This window comes from Enhydra lutris, unplaced genomic scaffold, assembly GCF_002288905.1.
Source record: "Enhydra lutris kenyoni isolate GAN:26980312 unplaced genomic scaffold, ASM228890v2 scaffoldscaffold6, whole genome shotgun sequence".
NCBI lineage: Eukaryota > Metazoa > Chordata > Mammalia > Carnivora > Mustelidae > Enhydra > Enhydra lutris.
The window spans coordinates 24,559,622-24,584,381 of NW_019154090.1; the positions used below are offsets into that span (position 1 = coordinate 24,559,622).

The 24,760-nt window shown below is 45.7% G+C and overlaps 1 protein-coding gene across 1 annotated transcript in view; it reads right to left on the reverse strand.

The window, feature by feature from the left end:
- Positions 1-4,270: 4,270 nt before the first annotated feature.
- The window catches only part of LOC111141848 (charged multivesicular body protein 4B), a 53,139-nt gene continuing 32,649 nt past the window's right edge, over positions 4,271-24,760 (reverse strand). The window contains exons 2-5 of the mRNA XM_022494685.1: positions 11,004-11,181; positions 7,525-7,639; positions 6,376-6,502; positions 4,271-5,144 (exon numbers count right to left, since the gene is read on the reverse strand). Of these exons, the coding sequence (XP_022350393.1) occupies positions 5,080-5,144; positions 6,376-6,502; positions 7,525-7,639; positions 11,004-11,181 (485 nt within the window). The 3' untranslated portion in view covers positions 4,271-5,079. The remainder of the gene's footprint in view (positions 5,145-6,375; positions 6,503-7,524; positions 7,640-11,003; positions 11,182-24,760) is intronic.

The following is a 24,760-nucleotide window of genomic DNA, read 5'->3' on the forward strand; positions in this document are numbered from 1 at the left end:
AGAGAGAACACGAGTATGAGCAGGGGAATGGGGCAGAGGGAGTGGGAGAGAATCTCAAGCAGACCGCACAGAGTGTGAAATCCAACATGGGGCTCCATCTCACAACCCTGAGATTATGATCTGACCCAAAATCAAGAGTTGGATGCTTAACTGACGGAGCCACCCAGACACCCCCCTCATTTCATAAATATGTAACTAAAGGTCTACTGACCCTGAGTCATTGACCAGCCCATGCCCACAAGAAGGCCAGAGTGGCCTCCAGGCCTTTGCGCATGCCGTTGAAAACTATCCTAACTCTGTCTTTCACACTGTTTCCCTTGCTGAGCCGTCAGCACCCCTCAATCTTGGCTAAGACAGTACTTCCTCTCACAAGCCCTCCTGGGGCAGGTACCCTCTTCTCAAAGGTTTTCACTACAATGACTATCCAGCCTGTCGGGGCAAAGATGATGAAGAGGACGACGAGCTAAATGTTTTCCACCAAACCATGAGCTGGCACAAAGACACCCCAAATACAGCTGCTGAATGGCCTTCACAGAATAAGCAATTCATCTGCTTCTTCCGTCACTTACTAGCAGTGTGACCCAGAGTTTCCCTAAAGCCTCAGTTTTCACATCTAGCAAGTGGGGCTCATAATAGCTGGGCTTCCCAGCTCGACCTCACAGAGCTCTCTAAACCTTGCTGTGTGCTTGACAAGCCACGACCTCACAGCTCTATGAGGCAGCACAGTGGGTTGAACAGTACCCCCTCCCCCAAATTCTTGTCCACCTGGAACCTCACAATGTGACCTTATTTGGAATTAGGGTCTATGCAGATATAATTAAAGTAAGGATCAAGATGAGATCATACTGAATTGGGGTGGGCCCTAACAGTGACAGGTGTCCTTATAAGAGACAGCAAAGGACACACAGACACAGAGAGAGGAAAGCCATGAGAAGACGACGCACAGACTAGAGTGATAGAGCTACAAGCCAGAGAACGCCCGGCGCTACCTGAAACTGGAAAAGGCGAGGAAGGAGCCTCCCCAGGGCCTCTGAGTTTGGACTTCAGGCATCTTAAGCTGTGAGAGAATAGATTTCTACTGTTTTAAGGCATCTGGTTTGTGGTCATTTGTCTGGTGGCAATAGAAAAGGAAAACAGACAGGGGTTTTAGTACCTGCACATTACAGGGGAGAAAACAGGCGAAGGCAATGAGGTCACTTTCTGAGGCTCTCACAGCCCCTGTGCTACAGAGAGGCAGGATCTGAACCTCGTGTGCCGGGCTCCAGAGCCTTGTGCTCTTGGCGTCCACATCCTGGCCTGTTTCTGCTCACACACCGGCTCTCTGTCCAGTCTCCACTTGGAAGACGCAGGAATTTACCCCATGGTACTGCTGCTTCTAAAACCACCCCCCACAACCCCACTTCACTGAGGGAAATAGGAGGCAGCCTAAAAAATTTCATCTCTACCCATCCCCTGCCCCCAAATCTATGGCCTGAGCCACTGATTTTCTTTCCTTCCTTTCCCTATCCTCCCTGTCTCCCTTCCTTCCCTGATTCTGGACTATGTAGACCCCTCAGTTTCACGCTCAAGATTGCAGTCCAGCCCCAAACTACCTCTCCAGTTCTACCTCACCCCTCTTCTCAAGCAAGCCCTTCCCCCGGTCAAATCCTCCTGAGGCATCCCTCACCTCCCTGCCTTGTTGTCCCCTCTCACAAGCCTCTCTTGGTCTAGAATGCCCCGTTCGTTGCAGGCACACATCAAAATTCCACTCCTTCTTCAAGCCTGGGCTCAACTTCCACCTCCTCCCGGCACACCCAGTCAATAGCACGCTACCCCTCTGACCATAAACATGCTTACACACAACATCCTTGAGTACTTGATCTGTGCCCAGGAGATCTAGGGGGTGGAGAAATGCAGTGATCTTACTATGTGGAAAGAGAGTGGGGAATCCTAATGAGAGTGTGCAAAGTGGGAAGCAGAGGAGGAAGCAGAAAATCCCTGCAGGAATGAGGCAGACTGTGCCCAGGAGAGGCAGGCCAGGGGACCGGAGCCCACATAAAGGCTGAGAGGCAAAAAACACATACATGGCAAAGAGCACATGTTGTAGGAGACAGGAAATTCTGCATTACAGTATGGGAGAGACATGGGAAGAGGTTCCAGCTCATGGAAGGTTCATGTAAACCATTCTGAGGTCTAGATCCCGTCCACCTTAGTGTTCCAAAGTGTTGCCCCACGACCCTACATCAGAATCACCCAAAGTGTTTGTTAAAATGCACATTCTTGGATCCCCACCCAGCTCAGTGGATGGGGCCCGGGACACAGAACTTTCAACAAGCTTCCTGGGTAATTCCAACGCACCTTAGTTTTCCAACCACAGAAGAGGGGAGGGGGGACAGATTGAAGGATTTGAAAGGAATGCATCATGGACAGATCTGCTTTTCAGAAGAAATGGATAGAGCTGATCTCCTATTTGTCTGTTTCAGTGTCTGCCTCTGTGGTAGACCCTTGGTGCCACCTAACTCAGCAACCATCCCCTCAACTTCCTTCCTAAAAACAGTAATGGGCTCAGAGAAGGGAGGTTCCACCCCCAGCCCAAGGGGAGAATCCTGATTGGACCCTTCTGTATAGTCCCCACTTTCCCAGACTCCTTTACAGCAAGAAATGACCATGCAACACTTGTGTCCACGAGGTACCGGGATAGTTTTCGTGGAGGCTTCTGGGAAAGGTCTGCCTCCTGTTAACACTGGCAGAGGTGAAAGAAACTCTGGCTATGCTGATCCTCCTGCTTCTAGATCGTGGGGGTGTGATGAAAGGCCATCTAATGACCGAGACGGACCAAGCCCAATAAGGAAAAGCTAACGTATAGTGGACGGCAGAGCGGAAGGATGCAAAACCCTAGTTCTTGTGACATGGTTGAGTCACGGCCTCAAACCCAGACTGCCCCCATGCCCTAGCCACCCCTATTAAGCCCTCCACCAAGCCAAGACTTCTTGTCCTGGGACTATGAGAATGTAAACACCTCGAGGGCAGGGACTGTGTCTACTGCCTGCACTCCCAGTGCCTTGAACATGCCCGGCACACAGTAGGTACATAGTAAATATTTGCTGAGTAAGCTTTGAACAGATAAGTAGATGACTTTACTGTCATGCCAACTGAGTCTTCTGTGGCTTGTAGCCAAGGAATTATGACACTAACTTTTCTCTCCAGCCTGAGAACCTCCTGAGAGCAGGAAAGAGACTGAGCATTACTGAACACGGCAAACTACAGCCTGGCACAAGGCCCACATTTAAGAAGCAGCAGCTACTTCTCAGAGGCACCCCAGACACTGCCCTCTGTTGGAAATCCAGAGCTGCCCACCCACCCAGGAGCCACGGTGATTTTATTTTTTGAAGATTTTATTTATTTATTTGACAGAGACACAGTGAGAGGGAACATAAGCAGGGGGAATGGGAGAGGAAGATGCAGGCTTTCCGCCGAGCAGGGAGCCTGATGTGGGGCTCAATGCGGGGCTCGATCCCAGGACCCTGGCTGGGATCATGACCCGAGCCAAAGGCAGATGCTTAACGACTGAGCCACCCAGGCAACCCCATCCTCCTAGGTGATTTTAATCTTAAGAGGTTTAGGGATGGGCATTAGAGAAGGGATCCTACCAAATTCTGCTAATTGGCATGCAATTAAGAACAAATATTCATAGATCCACTTTTCTGAAGAAGGTCCATAATGCTCATCAGGTTCTCCAGGGGCTGTAAGACTAAAGAAGAGAGAGTGGAAGAGGCTGGGCCAAGGTCACATCGTGAGTCACAGCAGACCTGAGACTACCACCCATGTCCTAGATTCTTAGTCACTGCCCTGCACTCTCTCTCCATGGGAAAGGTCATTTTCTTTAGTGTACCAGTGGTTCAATAAACCGATGCACCAGGTGGGCCTAGTCAATAGGAAAACCATGGTTTCCAACAGCAGGAGGCTCTGCTGTCCTGTGGGCACTGCCCATGGACACAGACATAGAAGAACTACAGAAGATCATGGAACTGCACAAGAACCACTCACTCCTGAACTGTACCCTCTGGGTACATCACGTAACATCACATAAGATGAAGGCCACAGATCCATGACCTCCAGAACTTAAAATGATTTCTAGTAAGATCCACTCTGTTCTTTGGTTCAGACTGTTGATGCAGGTCACGCTCAAGTCTTCCACAGGTCTCGACAGACTCCACTGGGCACCACGCTAGCCTCGAGAGAGTCAGCTCCCGAAGCAAATGACAGATTGATTGAACACAACAGCAAAGTATGAAAATTAATTGAGATATTTAATAGACAGTGCAAACCATAATTTCATCTGAATATAAATGTATGCACATGTTTCCAATGAGTTATCTATCAGTTATCACAAACAGCAACAAGGACCTTAGAGCTATGTTAGAAAAATGTATAGCTGTGATTTAATTCTACAATCTCACTTGCTCTCAAGAGAACACCATCCATTTCAAATCAGTGTCACAAACTCCAAAAGACCAGGAGGGGAGGAGAAAGGCGTGGGCAGAGTGGTGAACACAGGGGCCAGCACACAGGTGATGGACAGAAATACAGTTCTCAAGGAAACCAAAGTCAGATGCATTATTACAGCTAAGGACAAGGAAAAGCCTATGGCTTTTTTAAAAAACTTTTCTGCCAGTACCATACAAGTCTTACAAAGAGATGTGCGACAAGTCAACTGACTTAAGAGGACAGAGGCTACATTTTCAGATCATTTCAACTGCAAACGGTCGGCCCATTCCATCGAGGTTCAGCAGTGGAGTTAGCGTGGTCCAGAAGCTCAATGTTGGATTTGCAAATACAGTTTATTTTACAGAAATTCAACATTATAAACAGCAGGCACCTCCCACCCTACCCACCCGCCCCCCTCCCCCTTCCCCGACCCGCTGGGTGCAGACCATGCTATGCAGAGAGTGAGCAGGGACGCGGCCCTACTGCTTTGGAGGGAGACTCAGGAGCGATGGAACCTGCCCGCACCATGTCCTGCCTGCCCCGCACACGCACACGCCTGCCCCGCTGCACAGGCCACCAGAGTCTGTCTGGGCCCAGCCTGCACTGGACCAGTTAAATGGATCCAGCCCAATTCTCCAGTTCCTTCATGTCATCCTCTTCCTCTTCCTTCTTCTTGGCTGTGTGAAGACAGAAAAGGCTACTTAGGATGGCTGGTTACAAGATCTCGACACTTTCCAGCTAGGTGTGGGCTGTGCTACACCGAGTCTCTCAAACAGCCCTGCCCTTGCACCCAGCCTCACCCAGCTTCATCGCCAGCCTATCAGCAACTGCTTCTCTGTGCCCGAAAGCTGCAACATAAAACTCCAGATAAGAGGCACAAGTCCAGGGCACCGCCCCTCCACCAGCGTCCAGGCCAGGCAAAACAAGGAGATCTACACTGGGAGTCCGTCAGAATTCGTCCCACAGCATTCAAGGAGGGGGACATCAGGAAGAACCCCAGAGGAGATCTAATCCTTGCCAGCACTCCCCCTCCACCTCAAGAGGCTTGAACCACTTCTCCGCACCCACAGGCGCTCCTTAAACAGTGTTTGGACCCCCTTTGCCTGCATCCACCACAGGCTGCTGACTCAACTTGAGGAGCCGTTTCTTCTTGATATGTGGGAGGGTAAGAGGGACTACAGCCTCGTTACTCGGCTCCCCGGGCTCTCTCTCCATGCCAAGCCAAACTTCTGTACCTTTTCTAGAAGTCTGGTGTGGAATACTTCTACCCAAGGGTGAAATAACAGAAGAGGGAGGGGGAAGGAGGAGCAGGCAGAAAGAAAGGAAGGTCTTATAGAACCAGGGCTCTAAAAAAGCCAAACATGTTTCCTTCCCACACTGGCTGCCTCTGAGACCCCAAGTTTTTGTAGGTGTGCACAGCACAGAATATTAGACAGGAACCAAGAGCTGTCCCAGAATTAAACTCTCACACCTTCTCCTAGTGCCTAGAACTTTCTCTTGTTTGGTGACGTAGGAAAAAATCATTCTGGAATAGTGGTTCTCAACTGGGGGGTGATCTCCCCACACCCTGCAGGGGACATCTAACAGTATCTGGAGACCTTTTGGGTTGTCACAACTTGGGAGAGACAGAGCCCAGGGGTGCTTGTGAACATCTTCAGTACATAAAACAACTCCCCTCCCCCAACCCAAAGAATTACCAGGCTGTGTCAATAGTGCCAAGGTTAAGAAACCCTGTTCTATAGCAAAACTAGGAAAAGACAGGTGATGGTGTCTCCATGGCCATCACAACAGATCTTCTGTGATTCTCATTCCTGGGCAAACTCAGAACCCAAACGGAGGCCAACCGACCTCAAGATTACCCACAACATGGCACTAGGGGTATGTCATGACGGGGTAAGAAGTACTCACTGGGCTTTGATGGTAAGGTTATAGAGGGAACATTTGGTAGAGGGACTGTTTCGGGTCCACTGATTTCCAGCAAATTCTTGTCTAGTTCCTCCTGTTCTAGTTCTTCTAATTCTGCCATGAGCTCATCCTGGTAAAGGAAACAGAAGAGTGAGAGACATGTCCCTGAGACTCCTACCCCCTGCAGCAGTCCCGCTTTCCTGATGACTCAGAGGACACACACCCCTTCTAAGAAGGTCAGAAGAGAGACCAACTCCACATTCACACTCTGACTCAAACCCTAAACATGGTTCTACTGGTGAACATAATACACTATCCAGCAGTTACAGAGTCTCTACCCAGTGTCCTGCACTAGCTGTCAGCATTTTGAGAGGAGGGATTGCATCTTTTCACTCCTCTTTCTTTATCTCAGAACTGGGTACACTCAGTGAATGTTCAGGAATATTTGCTGAATTGAAATTAACTTGACTAGTCCATCAAATTTCAGTCTGAAAACATGGAAGACCCTTGTGCTGGAAGCCAAGTCTAAGAGCCACAGGCTGTTTTCTCAGCTATACCGTGGGAATCAGATAGCACAAAGAATTAGGTTCAGTGGAGAGGACCTGACCTTCAGTAGACTCAAATCTAACACAGAATGAAATATCTTCAGCAGGGCCTGATATTGTATTTTAAAAACCTAAGACTCAAGATCCCAACTGCTACAGCAAAAACTGGTAGGTGGCCAAGTTCCAGATGGATCCCTCAGGGGTCAGGTATAAATGCTCCTTCCTTGGCTTCATCTTTACCACAAATCAGAGTTGCCCAAGGGCAAATCCGGTAACCTACAAGGAACAGTCACCTCGGCTGCCCCAGCTCCGAGCCCATGAGATGTGTAAAGTAATTATTTACTGAAACCAATTACTGACCTGAAACCTGCTGAGGGGTCCCTATGGAGAGCCCTTTACTCAACCTAAACTTCTATCCCAACGAGTGAAAGCTGTTTCTCAAAATGTAGAATTAGGGAAAGTTAATATCATGCCCTATTCATGTCCAAGACTCTGGAGGAATGAGAACTGGTGATTTCCCAACCGCATACAACCTGCCGGAGAGCCTTCAACAGCACATCGAAGGGCAGCCCACGTGTCATTTGTGAAGCTTATGTGAACCACTCACCTCATCAAACTCTTCTCCAAATCCTACAGGTTTTGAAATAGCCGTTGAAATCTCCTCTGCAAGTTCTTGCTGGTCAGCAATGTCCTGCATTAACTCATCAACTTTATCGATGTCCCTTTAAATGAAATGGACAGATGTCATATTGGACAATCAGTCTTTGTAAGGAGAGTCTACGAGGCAGGAACAGAAACCCCAGGCACACAATCTGCTTCCTAACCCTACCCTCTATAATTACTTCCTGTAAGGAATTACTTGTCTTTATTATCTTTCTCCCCCTTTTAAAAGAGAATCACAGGGACGCCTGGGTGGCTCAGTTGGTTGAGCAGCTGCCTTCGGCTCAGGTCATGATCCTAGCGTCCTGGGATCGAGTCCCACATCGGGCTCCTTGCTCAGCGGGGAGCCTGCTGCTCCCTCTGCCTCTGCCTGCCATTCTGTCTGCCTGTGCTCGCTCGCTCTCTCTCCCTCTCTGACAAATAAATAAAAAATCTAAAAAAAAAAAAAAGAGAATCACAGAATCAAGAAGATGGAAGTGTTCTTAGACATCATCCAGTACAATGCCCTAAGGAATGAGGCTTAGCAAAGTTAGATGTCATATTCATGATCTCTCATATAAGCTAGTAATAAACACGTCAGACGAGACTACAGGACTTTAACTCCTGGGCCAACAGCTCTTCAAGCTCAAAGGCAATTCTGTAACTGTACAGGGAGAGAGAAAATCACAAACCACAAAATACAGCTGTGCCACTTGATAGGTCCTTCCTATCTACTCAAATCCACTTACGGCTCCTCCTGTGGGGCCCAAAAGAAAGGCAAACATGCAGAATTACTTCCTATGCACTGTCGGTCTTCTAAACATACAATTAATCAGTGTAATCCATACACATATGCTTCAAAGCATGCACAGGAGTTTGCTGAGACGAGCTCTGCGCTTGGCATCTTGGAGAACACAGAAATGGAGCAGACATGGACCTAACTTAGGAAGCTCAGTCCAATGAACATCTACCCTCAGATAACACCTCACTTATTTACTTTTCTGGCAACCCCACATTTCTAGAGCAGAGATTAGCAGACTTTCTCTGTAACGGACCATACAGGAAATATCTCAGAATTTGTGGGCCAGACAAACTGTCACGAACACTCCACCCTGCTATGTACCACAAAAGCAGCCATAGACAATATGTAAATTAATGGGTACGACTATGTATCCATAAAACTTTATTTACTAAAATAGGTGGCAGGGCCACAGGCTACATTCTGCCAATCCCTACTCAAGAACATGGCTGAGTGCCCCCGAAGAAGTAAAAACGGCTTCAAACCCTCCTTGAATATATGCTGCGAAGTCCAAGCACAACAGCAAATGCAGAATTTGTTCATGGGAGAGGCCCTCATTTGGAACCTAGTGTTACCCTGGCCTTTAATTACAACTGTAACAAGGTTGGTCATCGATTTCTGAGGCCACTATACATGAGAAGTAGCCACATAATGGAAGGATCGCTGAGGTCAGGAACACTGTTTTTAAAGATTTTTTTTTAAGTAATCTCTAACTCAAATTCACAACCCTGAGATAAAGAGTCACATGCTCTAGGGATTGAGCCAGCCAGGCACCCTAAGAACATTGTTAAATATGACAGCCAAGGACTGAAACCAAGAGGGGAGCCAGAAAATTCTTTAATTAAAGAATTAAATAATTTTAGAAATTAAAGAATTAAAGAAAATTCTTTAATTAAAGAATTAAAAATTTAATTAAATCTGCAAAAGCAGATTTAAGAACACAGAAATCCGAAGCCCTTGGATGCACCACGATTTTCAGGACCCCGGACAGCATCAGGAAAAAAGACATGAACACTGATTCTAATCCCAGTTCTATCCAATCTCATCCATAACCTAGGGCAAGTCACCTCCCCTCTCTGGGACATGGCTTCCCCACCTTGATAATCAGAGGCCTGGATGAGAGGACTTTTTAAGGACCTTTCCAGCTAGAAACTCTGCTCATCACAATAACCCTGAATTACTCAGAAATACTTTTTCATTCCATGAAATCTACTTTTTTTTTAAGTGGCTCCACGCTGGGTTTAAGCCCCAGTGCAGGGCTTGAACTCACAACCCTGAGATCAAGACCTGAGCTAAGATCAAGAGTTGGACACTTAACCCACTGAGCCACCCAGGTACCCTGAGATCTGCTTCTTCAGGCAACAAGGTACAAAATCCATTTTAAAAGGAGTTCCATGTGATTTTGATTTGAATTTCCCTGATGGCTAATGATGGTGAACATTTTTTCATGTGTCTGCTAGCATTTGTAGATCTTCATTGGAGAAGTGTCTGTTCATGTCTTCTGGAAATTCAAATCAAAACCACACTGAGAACCATCTTATACCAGTCAGAATGGCTAAAATGAACAAGTCAGGAAACAACAAATGTTGGGAAGGATGTGGAGAAAGGGAACCCTCTTACACTGCTGGCGGGAATGCAAGTTGGTGCAGCCACTTTGGAAAACAGTATGGAGATTTCTCAAAAAATTAAAAATAGATCTAATCTATCATCCAGTAAATGCACTACTGGGTATTTACCCTGAAGATACAGATATAGTGAAAAGAAGGGCCATATGTACCCCAATGTTCATAGCAGCAATGCCCACGAGAGCCTAACTGGGGAGAGCCAAGATGCCCTTCAACAGACAAATGGATAAAGAAAATGTGGTCCACATATACAGTGGAATATTACTCGGCCATCAGAAAGGATGAATACCCAATTTTTGCATCAACATGGATAGGACTGGAGGGGATTATGCTGAGTGAAATAAGTCAAGGAGAGAGAGTCAATTATCATATGGTTTCACTAAGGAATAACATGAAGGACATTAGGAGAAGGAAAGGAAAAGTGAGTTAGGGGAAATTGGAGGGGGAGACGAACCATGAGGGACTGTGGACTCTGAGAAACAAACTGTGGGTTTTAGAGGGGAGGAGGGTGGGGTAATGGGTGAGCCTGGTAGTGGGTATTAAGGACGGCACATATTGCATGGAACACTGAGTGCTGTACATAAACAATGAATCTTGGAACACTACATCAAAAACTAATGATGTGGGGTGCCTGGGTGGCTCAGTGGGTTAAAGCCTCTGCCTTCAGCTCAGGTCATGATCTCAGGGTCCTGGGATTGAGCCCCACATCGGGCTCTCTGCTCAACAGGGAGCCTGCTTCCTCCTCTCTCTCTGACTGCCTCTCTGCCTACTTGTGATCTCTGTCTGTCAAATAAATAAATAAAATCTTTAAAAAACAAAACAAAACAAAAACAAAAAACTAATGATGTATTTTATGGTGACTAACATAATACAATTAAAAATAAAAGGGGAGTTCCAAAACAGAATGCAAATTAAAACAAACTTGGGTGTTTGAATGGATAAATCAAAGGGTCGCCCAAGGCCATGTCCCGGGATTGAGGCCCTGCCACATGGGTGCCCCCCCACCAGTGGGTAGCCACGTACATGTTGTCATGGGCAGCCTTCATGGCCTTAGCAGCATAGCCCATGTTCTTGAGCACCTCAGTGTTGGTATTGGCATTCTCCAGGGCCTCCCGCTGAAACTCGATGGTGGATAGAGTGCCGTCAATCTGCGCCAGCTGCTTTTCATACCTCTTCTTGCGCTTCAGTGCCTGGAGGGCCGCTGCATCGGGGGAAAAAACAGGGTTTCAGAGAGCCTGACACCAGAATATCCCAGAGTTCACTTGAGCCTTTGCCCTAATTATAATCCATGCACCTCAGCTGGTGCCTCCACTATAACACAAGGTTATTAGTCTCTTCTACACAAAGAACACATTCCATTTTCTAAGAAAACTACAAAATTCACATATTTCAAAGTGCAGCAAAGCATACAAGCTCAAGCTCACACTATGTAACCACACCCCCACAAATCAAAGCACGGAGAGGCTCTGAGACAGAGAATGTGTTTTGAGGCCATACTACTTTAGGTTCAAATCCCAGCTCACAGACTTAGGTGAGCTACTCAGCTTCCCCAACAGGTTCGCTGTGAGAAATGAGATTATATATATAAATACCTAGCACAACTTAAACATAGTGGACACTAAAAAACAACACCTCTAATTATTTTTTTATTAAAGATTTTTTTAATTATTCATTTATTTGACAGACAGATCACAAGCAGGCAGAGAGGCAGACAGAGACAGAGGAAGGGAAGCAGGCTCCCCACTGAGCCGAGAGCCCGAATCCCAGGACCCTGAGATCATGACCTGAGCTGAAGGCAGAGGCTTTAACCCACTGAGCCACCCAGGCACCCCAACACCTCTAATTATTATAAAGCAGCTTTAAAGTATCATTTTATGCTAACTCAATTATAAAAACAGTAAATAATAACTATACTAAATACTGGATAAGTTAGGGTTAAATGCCCCCTCACACACAGCTGACAACTGTAAGTTGATATACTGACTCTGAAAACCAACATGGCAACACATAGCAACAGCCCTAATGATGCTCCTGCCCTATGACCCAGTAATCTCCTTCTGGAAATGTATTCAACAAAAGCAAAAATTCTCATGCCCAAACATGGTTACTGTGGCATTCTCTATCATAGAAAACAACACAACTAAAATAAAGTCAGAATTCCCTGCCAGGGACAAATGTGGAGTCTGACCATTTAGCCAAGTCAATGTCATCATCTAGCTATGCTTCCTGGCATGTTAAGGCTGGAGAAATCATCTTGTTCTTAGATCCAGTCAGGGCGAGCAATCCGACCAAGGCGAATCTGTGCTAGAGCAGGAGCCAAAAGCACATCTCTCTACTCAAACCCAAGGTGCCTTCCCCTTGCCATCTCAATTCCCTTCTTGGCACCTAAAGGTATCTTTAGTACATATCTTAGATGGGTATCAAAGCCAGAACGAATGGGACCCTACTTGGCCCGGACAGCACTAGTCTTCAACACAAACACACACAGACACCCCCCGACACACGCTCCACCATGTCCCTGAGCTCCAGACCAGAGCCATCCCCATCTCCGGCAGGCTTTTAGGGACATGCAATCATCTCGCTTACAGGGCTGTGGCTTCTCCATACGTCACGTGAATAGGTCCCATGCTCCTCCTACTCATGCTTCCTGTTAGCCTAGGACTGCATCCTAAGAACCATCTGCTAAGGAACTGCACGGAAGCCGTCCATTCTTCCTCTAAAATGAGCAAATAAAACCACTAGGAAAATTCTTCCAGCCAAAGGATAAAGCAGGCTAATGAGAAACTGCAAAAAATCTGAAGAACAATGAAATGTGCCTCCTTAAAAGTTGACAAGACAGTCAACCTGCTATCTCCCTTGATCCCTGCGTGAATGGCCTATGACCTCAAGAAGTCCAACCCGCAGTCACACCCAGGGGTCCCCAAGACTCCCTACTGAACACCTTCACCTGCTAATTACTAAGTCATACATGCTATGGAAGTACCTCACAAAACAGAAATCCTTTAAGGTAGAGACGGCCACCCTTTTTAGCAGATGAGGAAATAGTTTCAGAGAGGTTATGTAATTCAGGTCACCAGGTGGTAAGTGGCAGAAGGAATTAAGCCAAGGGTGGAACCCCAAAGTCCATGCTCTGCCATTCTAGCTATTATGCCTTCCACTTAATGAAAAAGGCAGGATCCTCCCCTGGAGAGGTCATCCGGTCCAGTGGGGAGTGGGATCACAGAAGAGGGAGTGCAAACCCAACTATGTCATTCCTTTGCTTAAAAACCCTCAGCAGTTGGGGCACCTGGGTGGCTCAGCTGGTTAAGCGACTGCCTTCAGCGCAGGTCATGATCCCAGGGTCTTGCGATCAAGCCCCGCATCGGGCTCCCCTGCTCAGTGGGGAGCTTGCTTCTCCCTCTGCTCTGCCTGCTGGTGTTCTCTCGCTATCTCTAACAAAATCTTAAAAACAAAACAAAACAACAACAACAAACCCTCAACAGCTCCCTGTACCCACATGACAAAGCCTCCACATGGTTGAATATGACCAGTAAAATCCTGCAAGGGACCGGGATTGTCCCCACAGGCTGGGTTCTGGGAGACCTTTGCCACTGACCATCATGGCAGAGGGAAGATGTCCTGGGACATAAGTGCTCAGGGCCTGGGGTTTCTTCCCTGGCCTTCCTTGGTGTTGTGTTGCCTTTCCACAGAAACAAACTCAGACATATCCTAATCAACAAATGATTCTCAAGTTTCCTTTCTTTTCTTTCCTTTTTATTTTTAAAATTAACATATAATGTATTATTTGTTTCAGGGGGATTCTCAGGTTTTCTCAGGTCAATGTCTCACAGTGCCTCTTTCCCAGATCCACCTCCTCAGCCGTCCTCACCACCCATACATAGCCCAGTCTATAAAAACTTCTCTGCCATGTTCATGAGTAAAGTAAACAAGGTGTCTGCCTGCCTGCCATGTGGTAAGCAAGCAAGATGGCTATGGCAGTCTCGTCCACCTTCTCATTTAATCTTCCTGCACCCAGTCATGGGGCAAAGATCCCAGATCTATTACTAACAAAGACACTGGAGATCAGAAAGGTAAAGCGGCTCATACAAGTCATACTGCTGTTATATGGAGAGGGGAGGGCTCAACCACTTGTCTGTGTAAACCCTCAGGTCTCTGCTCCCCCCACACAGGCTCAAAATGAGGTCAAGTGACACTGGAACGAACAGTCCTCAAAAATGAACAAGGAGATGACCCACCTGCCTTGCTTTTCAATGTCCTGAGTGTACCAGGAGCCTTGACTTTATATAGTCAGCTACCTTCTGATTTTTGTTTTTTTCTCCTTTTTTCAAATTTCGTTCTTGGGGTGTTTTTTCTTTCTTTTTTTTTTTTGTTCCCCCAGCACAAACCTTTGTGTAGAGGGCTGACTTTCAATAAATCACAGAGAGGGAGCTGCTCTGCTTTGTATGAAACCCCAACCCAGAAGCAGGGTGTCTATGAATGCTTTAGCACCAGGTTCCCCATACATTCTGATTTTTAAAACCAAATTTATTCTTTCCCTATTAACATATGAGATTTAGAGAACTGCTTTAATTTTTTTTTTCTAATACATTTTTTTAAAGGAAACCCATCCTTTTTTTTTTTTTTTTTTAAAGATTTTATTTATTTTTAGGGCACGTGGGTGGCTCAGTCGTTAAGCGTCTGCCTTCAGCTCAGGTCATGGTCCCAGGGTCCTGGGATCGAGTCCTGCATCGGGCTCCCTGCTCTGCGGGGAAGCCTGCTTCTCCCTCTTCTACTCCCCCTGCTTGTGTTCCCTCTCTCACCGTGTCTCTGTCAAATAAATAAATCAAAATCTTAAAAACTTTATTTACTTTTGAGAGAGTGTGCGCACATGTGCGTGAGCACGTGAGTGGGGGAAGAGGCAGAGGGAGAAGCACACTCCCTGCGGAGCAGGGATCCCAATGTGGGACTCGTTCTCAGGGTCCTGGGATCATGACCTGAGCCAAAGGCAGACGTTTAACTGACTGAGCCACCGCTGCAATCATGACTTGAGCCAAACGCAGATGCTGCAACGACTGAGCCACCCAAGTACCCTCTAATACATTTTCAATTAGCAATGACTCCTTGTATGCCAATCTTTCATTTCTTGGATCTCCACATTACTTCTAAAATTCCCCAAGTAATAAATGATCTGATAGCAAATACCCAAATATATCAGTGCAGTAAGCAAGAGACCCCCATCAATGAAATGTTCATATTATTCATGTTTACAGACCAATATCGAGCACAATGGCTGGTACACAGTAAGTGCTTCATATATATTAAACTGAACCTCTAATTTCATCTGTATTTTGAGTTTTTTATGTATTTTAGGCAGGGTTCCTCACGTGTGGTACACCCATATTTTATCTCCTGTGTACCTCTGACTCAAAGGAGAAATGATAATGTCTCACTGAAACACTAGCTAGAACAATCATTTGATAGGATTCTTTCCCTGCATCCCTCCTGGCCCATAAACAGGAACTTTTGGAAGCACCTGCCCTTTCCTCCATCTTCACCATGAGGTGTGCTCTTGGAGAGGAAGAAAAGGGCCTAAGCAAACAGCCTGGCCCTCTAGGACTTCCCCCTCCTGCCTACAGGGTTCACACGGTCTTCCTCTCCATGCAATGAACTCTCCAGGATGGTACCTGGCACGGACAGTTGATTTATTTACCCCAATTTAACTCCTGTGTTTATTTCTCAACTAGTTAAGAACTCTAAAAAGAAAGGGTACACTATCATTTTCTCCCTTCGTATGTGGTTCATGAGTGATCTCCCCGCCCACCAAAAAAGATTAATTTATTTTAGTGGGGGAGCAGTAGAAGGCCAGGGAGAGAAAGTCTCAAGCAGACCCTCACAGAGCGTTGGGCCCAATGCACGGCTTGGACTCACGCCCCTGCGATCAGGACCTGAGGTGAAACCAAGAGTCGGCATTTAACTGTGCCATCCAGGTGCCCCTAACGTAATCCTGAAATTAGGGGCGGCTGGGTGGCTCAGTGGTTAAGTACCTGACTCAGCTGTGGCTCAGGTCCTGATCTCAGGGAAGTAAGATCCAGCTCTGTGTCAGGCTCTGCACGGAGCATGGAGCCTGCTTGGGATTCTCTCTCTCCCTCTGCCTCTGCCCCTCCTCCTGCTTGCGTATTCTCTCTCTCGAAATAAATAAAATCTTAAAAGAAAAAAAAATATTAGACATGAAGTCACCACTTGGGGACAAGGATATGTATAAACATAAATATTATTTTTTAAAGATTTTTATTTATGTATTTGACAGAGACACAGTGAGAGAGGGAACACAAGCAGGGGAAGTGAGAGAGGGAGAAGCAGGCTTCCCGCTGAGCAGGGACCTCCCCCCCCCACCCCAATGCAGGGCTCAATGCCAGGACCCTGGGACCATGACCTGAGCTGAAGGCAGACACCTAACGACTGAGACACCCAGGCACCCCTGGGAACATAAATATTCATAGCATCTGAACCTGTCTATATTTTAGAAAAGTGTGGCAGAATGGTAAAGTATAACTTAGGGCAAACTAAAGGAGTAAAATGCCACTCTTCCTGCATACTGTTACACTTAAAGTGATATATCATCCATCCCAACCTTATTTCTGACCACAGGAATTTACTTCAATATGTAGCCAAAATTTAAAGAGACAAGCCCTGGGATGCCTGGGTGGCTCAGTCGGTTAAGCACCTGCCTTCAGCTCGGGTCATGATCCCACAGTCTTGGGATCAAGTCCCACATCAGGCTTCCTGCTCAGCAGGGAGCCTGCTTCTCCCTCTCCCTTCTCCCCTCCCTCTCCCTCCCTACTCCCCCTGCTTGTGCTCGCTCTCTCTCTTAGATAGATAGATAGATAGATAGATAGATAGATGAGCCCAATGTTTTACATAAATACATGCTGGCTCTTAGTGTTTTGCCTTATACGTCTCCAAATTCCTGATGGCTGGGTTTAAAAAAACAAGTACTGGGTTCTTACTACAAGAAAAAAATATATAACTGTGTGAGGTGCTGGATGTTAACTAAACTTATCTTGGTAATCATTTCATAATACATACATATATCAAATCATTATGTTGTATGTTAGCTAAAACTAACACCATGTTATGTCAATTCTATCTCAATAAGACGGGGGAAGGAATGAAAAAAATAAAAGCAAGTACTGGGTTAACAAGGAGTTCATCTAAACCAAATATTCAAAGAGGTATCCAAAGAAATCCCTTTTCCTGTCAAAGGACCCCAGTGTCATTCATAACCACGGTAGCTTTAACAGCCGAAATCTAACTCAGGCCAACAGAAGTTAAAGAGGTTGCTTTTAGATGGAAAAAAATAGTCCTTGGAATCTCCATATTTAATTATGCCTTTGCCGGTTCCAAGAGAGTAATTACAGCAGCAATTACAGAATCTAATAACCAGCTTTATTGGCTCTGAAAGCTGAAGCAAAAACAACTCCAACCATGTTGAAATAAACATTGGTCTCCAGACAGTTGCTTCATTAGACACTCTAAACAGCTATTTGGAGGAATAATACAAAAGAGACACCCCATGAAACAGAGAGACCAGTTGAAAAGACATTCAACTAGGACTGGAAACTCCTGCTGCAAGGCACCTGTTAGTGACTGCACAGAAACCATTTTCAGAGATCACAGTAGTTCAATACAACTAGCTAGGATGCTCCTTTCTCTTAGGCAAAGGCAGACTTGACTTCTCTTTGAAGAGTTGCTGCGGAGGGCAAATTTGCCTGCCCTGGTCTGGGGGCATTCAGGAGAGGAGCCACGAACCCAGGGCATCTCAACGGATCCCAAAAAGTCATAACTCTACACTCACGACTAGTACAGAGAGATTTAGGCAAGGAGGGCCCAGTGATATCTCCTCTCACTGAATGAATGAATGATGGTGTCCTTTCAAAGGCCCAAGATTCTACACCTGAGTTCATCTAGCAGAAGATACTAAGACTGGAAGGGAAGGAGGAGAATGCTGTTCCTTTCCCACTCTCAGCACACAGCAAACACAAACACACTCCAGAGGACACTTACACACAAATGCAACAGTAAGTGGGAATTCTGAAGAACACTCAGCAGCCTGGTCATGGCAGGACACTGGCAGGCAGGCCGCTGAGTGAAGCTGAGGGAGACCCCGCTTTGCCTGCATCTCGCAATCATTCAGATGTTCCCGCTCATCATGCCCATGACTAAACCTCAGGAGGTTCAGGGTACCCTCAGCCAGGAGAACCACATCTGGCCTTCAACCAATAGTCGACCCAGCCACTGGTCACTGTGCTGGGGTCACCTGTCATCTGTCCTATGTATGTGGGCAAGAAAAGACCCAAAGTCAAAACAACCAAGTTCATCACCAATGTCAAAGAAAGCCATTCTCCTTCACAGATGGTTATTAGTAAGCATCCCTACACCACACGGCATCAGATGTCCTGCCAGACCCTGACTAAATGAGTTATAACTCTGGCATCAAAAGGGGGAGGGGTGTGCACCTGAAGTATTCTCAGAGATCCTGAAGTCCGACCTGTCTCATTAGGTGACTGAGGAAAAACAATGCCCAGAAAAGGTAACACAGCTTGCCAGGATCACACCTCAACTCTCTTGTCTCCAAATTAAGTTGCTACAAATAAATTAGCAGTTCCCCACCATAAGTAAGCAGTTCCCAAAGCTCTTTCATCCAATTGCTAAACCCTGCCCTTTGCAAATCCCATTTAAAAGCTCATGCTGACACATGAAAGAACCAGAAAGCTTCCAGTATTCTCTCTGAAGTTCCCAGTTAGAAGAAAAAGAAAAAAGAATGGAAAAGAGGTCCAAGATCTGCCTGGTTCCAGAATACTTTCCATAAATGGGTACTGCTGAACCTGTCCACAGGAATGCTGTATTTATGCCCACACAGCTGAAGAGTACAGGCGAGAGGTGCAGACAACATTTTTCAGAGCAGCCTCCTTCTCTGTGATCTATCTCCCTGTTCCCCTAATTTGCTTTCCGTGGCCTGGAGCTAATGTGCTCCACTTAGAGATGGTAAAATAAGTACTTGTGTATGACCAGGCAAGTAGAGTCTGAAACCCTGCTGACTTCATCAGCAAACACACAGGGAGTACAGTACTCGCTGCAAGGAAAAATTCTAGAGAGAAAGAAAGAAGCCCCTTATCCGTTTAATGGGGACAAATATGAAAGAAATATGCCCCTCAATTAACAATCTAACAGTATATCAAATTGCTCCAAGTCGTTTAAACAACACATAGAAAGTATGTTCTGCAAAGGTTAGATAAAGACATGATAAGACACCTTCAAACAATCTTAGGAAATGCTGGGTCATGCCAAGTTAACATGGTCATTTAGGGAGTCCAGCTGTTCAGCTGTGAGTTTCAGTTCCACTATCAAGTAAACCCCGAGAAATTACTGAACCTCACTAATTCTCAGATAATAATACTCTAATAATAAAAATACAGAATTATTTTGAGGATTAAAATGAAATACATATGTGAAGCACCTGGCACAGGGCCAAAACGGCCAAGTGCTCAGTAAATGCAGGTCACTGGTCTTACTAGTAATTGTAGGACTTCTCAGAGCCTGTTTTAACAGAAAAGAACCACTACCATTACCGCCACCATGCCTTCCCCCACAAAAAGATAGCGTGGGGAAAAAAAACAATTTAAAACCACCTTGATCAGTTAGCCAACATAAGCTTCACCATCCTTTGTCTCCCAGTTGATGTGTATGAGCACTGGTGTGCACAGAAAAGAACACGGGGCTTGGTGTCAGAATCCTGGCTCTGACACTAGCCTGAGGTAAGTTATTTCACCACTTCAACAAATGGAAAAATGGGAGTAATTAGCACTACCCCAAAGATGAATGAGAAAAACAATCTCTCTGGAAATACTCAATAAATGGGAGCTTTCTCTTCATTCTGCCCACTTCTTGAACCTTCTGCCTTTCTCTCCTTGCCTGTGTCTGATGTTCTCTCTGGGGATCTCTGTATCTTCTTTTCCCTGTGCTGTTCCTCCTCCTAGCCCAATGTGTCTCTCCAAGAAACAGTATGTATCTGTGGCATGGCGGAGAAAAACAGAATATAGAACAGCAGCTAACACTTACAAGGAGCTTGCTGGGTAGTAGGCCCCGTGACTGGTACTTTATGTGTGCACTGGATCCTCCCAATAACCCTAAAAGCAGGTACTGTTATTGCCCCCACTGGCAGGAAAATTGAGGCTCAAAGAGTTTATCACTTGCCCAAGTCATATGGTCAGACAGTAGGAGGCCTGAGATCAATGCCAAGCTGCCTATCTGCAAAGGGCGTGTTCTTACTCCGCAGAGGAACATCTTCTGCACTGAGCAGGCAGCTGGCCTGCTTCTGCCTGAGCTTGGGGATCTGAGAACCTCCCATGCCTTCCCCACCTAAAAGATTCCACAAGCTAGCAGTCTGGCACCAAGGGCACCCAGAGGCAGCTCAGTCTGCCCAGAAACACTTGACTAGTTGGTAATCCATGAGGGTAGGCAGTAAAACCCTTTGGCTGAAAAAACAAAAAAATTTTTTTTCCAGCAGATTTTAAATTGGTTAAAAGTATATGCGATAAAATCCAACCATTTCATTAGTTCCTCTGTATTTAGGTCGACAATTCTACATAGCCGGGAAGACTGTAATGAGTTGTTTTCTGTTTTAAAGAATATCTTCTTCCCTCATGCCTGCCCTGTATTTTCCCTAGGCCATAAGCTCCTCAAGAGTGGAACCTACAGCTCTGTGCCCCTAATAGCACTGATACACAGAAAAGAGAGGGGGTACTCCATAATGCCCAATTTTGCCCTGTCGTTTCTCTGAGGTCAGTGGGCTCTGCCCTCTGTCCTCTCACCCCGTAATGTCCTCTAGATCTTTTCCCAAGGCCTAAAATAACCTTCCTTCTATATTCTAGAAGACCCCAGGACTATAGCTATAAGAACCTGATAAAGTTTCTCAAACTTCTATCACTGGATTACCTTTTTTTCCCCTGTATTAACTCCTGTTGGGATGCCTAGAACTCTAATTTTTTTTTTTTTTTTAAATAATTTCCACACCCAATATGGGGCTCACAACCTGAGATCAAGAGTCACATGTTTTACCGACTGAGCTAGCCTGGTGCCCCATGATGCCTACAACTTTAAAACCAGAGTCCAGGGGCTTGTTTAAGTGACAGTGAGCCTAGGACCTCCCCCTTGTGACTATATCTGAGAGGAAGTAGCAGAGAGCCAGAGTAAGCAGAATATTGTTCCAGACTGGACCAGTGGGAGTGGCCCAGGCCATGAAGAAGAACAAAAAATGGTCAAGAGAAGTCAGACCCACGGAGAGGAATAGTGCAAACAACTGTGTGGCTGCATCATCTTGTTCCTAGAAGCGCAGCTGATAGCTTCCCAGTGCTCTGCTGCAGCTGGGTTCCAAAAGGGGCAGGAAGAAGAGGTGTTTCACTTCCCAGATACAGTAGACATCCAGGGAGTAGCTCTTGTGACAAGGGTAACTCAGGGCAAGGTGGGGTAACTAGGATCCCAGGAAGGAAGGTAATCCTGGAAGGTAATCTGCCTTTAGTTATTGAGGGCCACAGTCAGACAGCTTGTGCTTTGGGATCCAAGGCCAAGGTTCAGAAAAATTTCATTTAAACAGCTATCAGAAACTAAAACTAAGCACCCATGCAACCCAAAGAAATGTCTTAGGTGTTCCATGTCTTAATACATAAATTTGAATGTTACATATTTCACACGAAAAAATCCAGATTTAAAAAAAAATCCAGATTTGTGGCTTCCTTTTGATAATGCAAATTTTCTGGCAACAATCTGATGCAACTAAGTAGTAGGCACCCTTTCAGAAGCATGTACTCTCTAGTGCATCTCACTGCCCACCACTGCCCACTCTCATATACATGGCCATGTTAATCATTTACATGTCCTGACCACTCCATAACACTAGACATTAATCTTAAATCTGGAGGAAACTGTTATGAATTATCTGGGACAATCGCTTGCCTTCAGGCAGTTAAGGTTATTCCCAACTTAAAGACAAGCAACCGAAGGTTCAACAACTTGCTCAAGGTCATGAAGTTAGAGGTAATGGCCAAGAAGGAATCCAAGCCAGGTGACCTGTCCCCTGGGACAATGCTCTTTCCACTACTCAGGGAGACTTGTGTCTAGACAGAACCTGAAATATGGGTCCTGTGATCCTGAATCTAGCTTCTTAATCTAAATCTGTCATGATCAAATTATGTCACTTAGCAAGTCCCTCTTAGGGCTCCGACCCCTCATCAAGGACATAGGAAGGGTGGATTAGATGCTCCCTCTAAGGTGTTCCTCCAGGTCTAATACTACATGAACCTGTATAGTTCTAAAATTTCCAGTAACTGATTAAAACAAACACTAAAGGCTTTTTCTGACCCTGTGTGATCTTGAAAATGTAATTAACATCAATACACTCCATTTCCTGAGTGTTTCACCTCATCAAGTCTTTCCTGTCCAATAAAATTAGCAGTATCTCTTTTAACTGGTTTCACAAATTTGTATTAGAAAAATCACAGACTCCTTCTAGCCTCTGCACTCAGCGGCCCCAGCTGGGCGGAGGAAGTCAGCACTCATGCCCAACACTAGCCACAGATGTCATTCATATCTGTCATTCAGCGAAAAGAGGTAATTACAATTAGAAGGTAAAGCTAGATGCCCTCACTCTCCACTTCCCTATAAGCTCTGGCACTGCTGACCTCCTCTCTCTGAAATGCCTCTCTCCTGTTAAGTCTTAGAAGATACCCTAGAATTGGCTCCCTGGCTCCCACAGTCATTTCTTCTTGGGTTTTTCTAGATCCTTTCTCTTCTTCTCAATTCCATGTGGTAGGATGGGGCTCAACCTTGATCCTGAGTTCTTTTCAAATATACCAACCTGAGTTAACACACCTGTTCAGAGCCTTGTATTTTTATTCTTTCATTTAATCCTTACAATAAGGAATTAGTCTTATTAGTCCATTTATAGATGAGGAGATTTGAGGCTGGAGAGATTATGTAACTTGCTAACCTCTCAAAGCTTGTTAATAACCGGCACAGTAAGGATCCAAATCCATATCCCTCCTGCTTCTATCCAAGATAAAATGGCGGGGACTGAACTTAACCTCCTACCTAAGAAAAATGAAACAACGATTTGCAAGACACTAGACATCAGGTAAAAAAAAAAAGGTCAGTGATCCCTGAGAAATGGGAAATAAACTAGGTGACAACTGCCCTAGTTTATTGCTTTGAGAGTCTCCGAGGCCTCAGAGCCAGGAGAGAAAACCCAGGTAGAGCCTGGCAAGCTTCCCTAGTTGACAAGATACAGCTAAGAGTCTAGAGAGACCAAAGTGGCTAGAGTTCACAGGAGACAAAGAGAGGACAAAGCTGGAGGAGGTGAAGGGGAGGGAGACAGAGAACACATAACACAAACTCTTGGAGATCTGCAGTCCCTTCAAGTATCCAGCAAAATACTGATCAGTCCAAGTGTGAAGAAATTATCTGAGGCCAAGGAAAGGGTCACTCAAAAGGGTAAGAAAGAAAAGGACCAGGTGCTCACATGGGGCTGGTTATAGCACCTGTCCCTCAGCCATACTGAAAAACCTCGTAATTTGTGGGGTTTTGGGTAGAGTATTCAGAAGGGTCTTATCTCAATAGCAGGGAATAAATAGCCCTGCTCTGGGCCCACCTAACAAATTTTAAAAGCGGGACCCCAAAACAGAAATTGTTACCAACAAAATTAACTATGCCAGACAAAGCTTAAGAATATAGGAATAGGGGCACCTGGGTGGCGCAGTGGGTTAAGCCTCTGCATTCGTCTCAGGTCATGATCTCAGGGTCCTGGGATTGAGCCCCACATCAGGCTCTCTGCTCAGCAGGGAGCCTGCTTCCCTCCTCTCTCTGCCTGCCTCTCTGCCTACTTGTGATCTCTCTCTGTCAAATAAATAAAATCTTTAAAAAAAGAAAGTATAATACAATAAGTTAAATATGTATATTATAATTCTAAAGTATTAAAAATAACAAAGAATTACAGCTAACAAGCCAACAGAGGAGAGAAATGGAATCATAAAACCACTTAGCCCAAAATAAGGCAGAAAAAGAGAAAAAAATGGAAGCAAAGAACAGATGAAACAAATTTTAAAAAGAGCATGATGACAGATTTATCTTTAGCCATATCAATAATTACATAAAAGCTCACTTTCTGGGGCGCCTGGGTGGCTCAGTGGGTTAAGCCGCTGCCTTCGGCTCAGGTCATGATCTCAGGGTCCTGGGATTGAGCCCCACATCGGGCTCTCTGCTCAGCAGGGAGCCTGCTTCCTCCTCTCTCTCTGCCTGCCTGTGATCTCTGTCTGTCAAATAAATAAATAAAATCTTAAAAAAAAAAAAAAAGCTCACTTTCTAAATGCTTCAATTAAAAGACAGAAGGGGACACCTGGGTGGCTCAGTTGGTCAAGCATCTGCCTTTGGCTTTGGTCATGACCCCAGAGTCCTGGGATCAAGTCCTGCATCGGGAATCCTTGTTCATCAGGGAGCCTGCTTCTCCCTCTGCCTGCTGCTGCCCCTGCTTGTGCTCTCTCTCTCTCTCTCCCCCTCTCTGACAAACAGTAAAATCTTCAAAAAAACAAAACAAAAAAAAGGCAGAAGTTATTGGGGAACCTGGGTGACTCAGTCGCTTAAGTGTCTGACTCTTGCTTTTAGCTCAGGTTATGATCTCAGGGTCCTAGGATCGAGCCCCACAAAGGCGTCCACAGTCAGCAAGGAGTCTGCTTAAGAATTCTCCTTCTCCC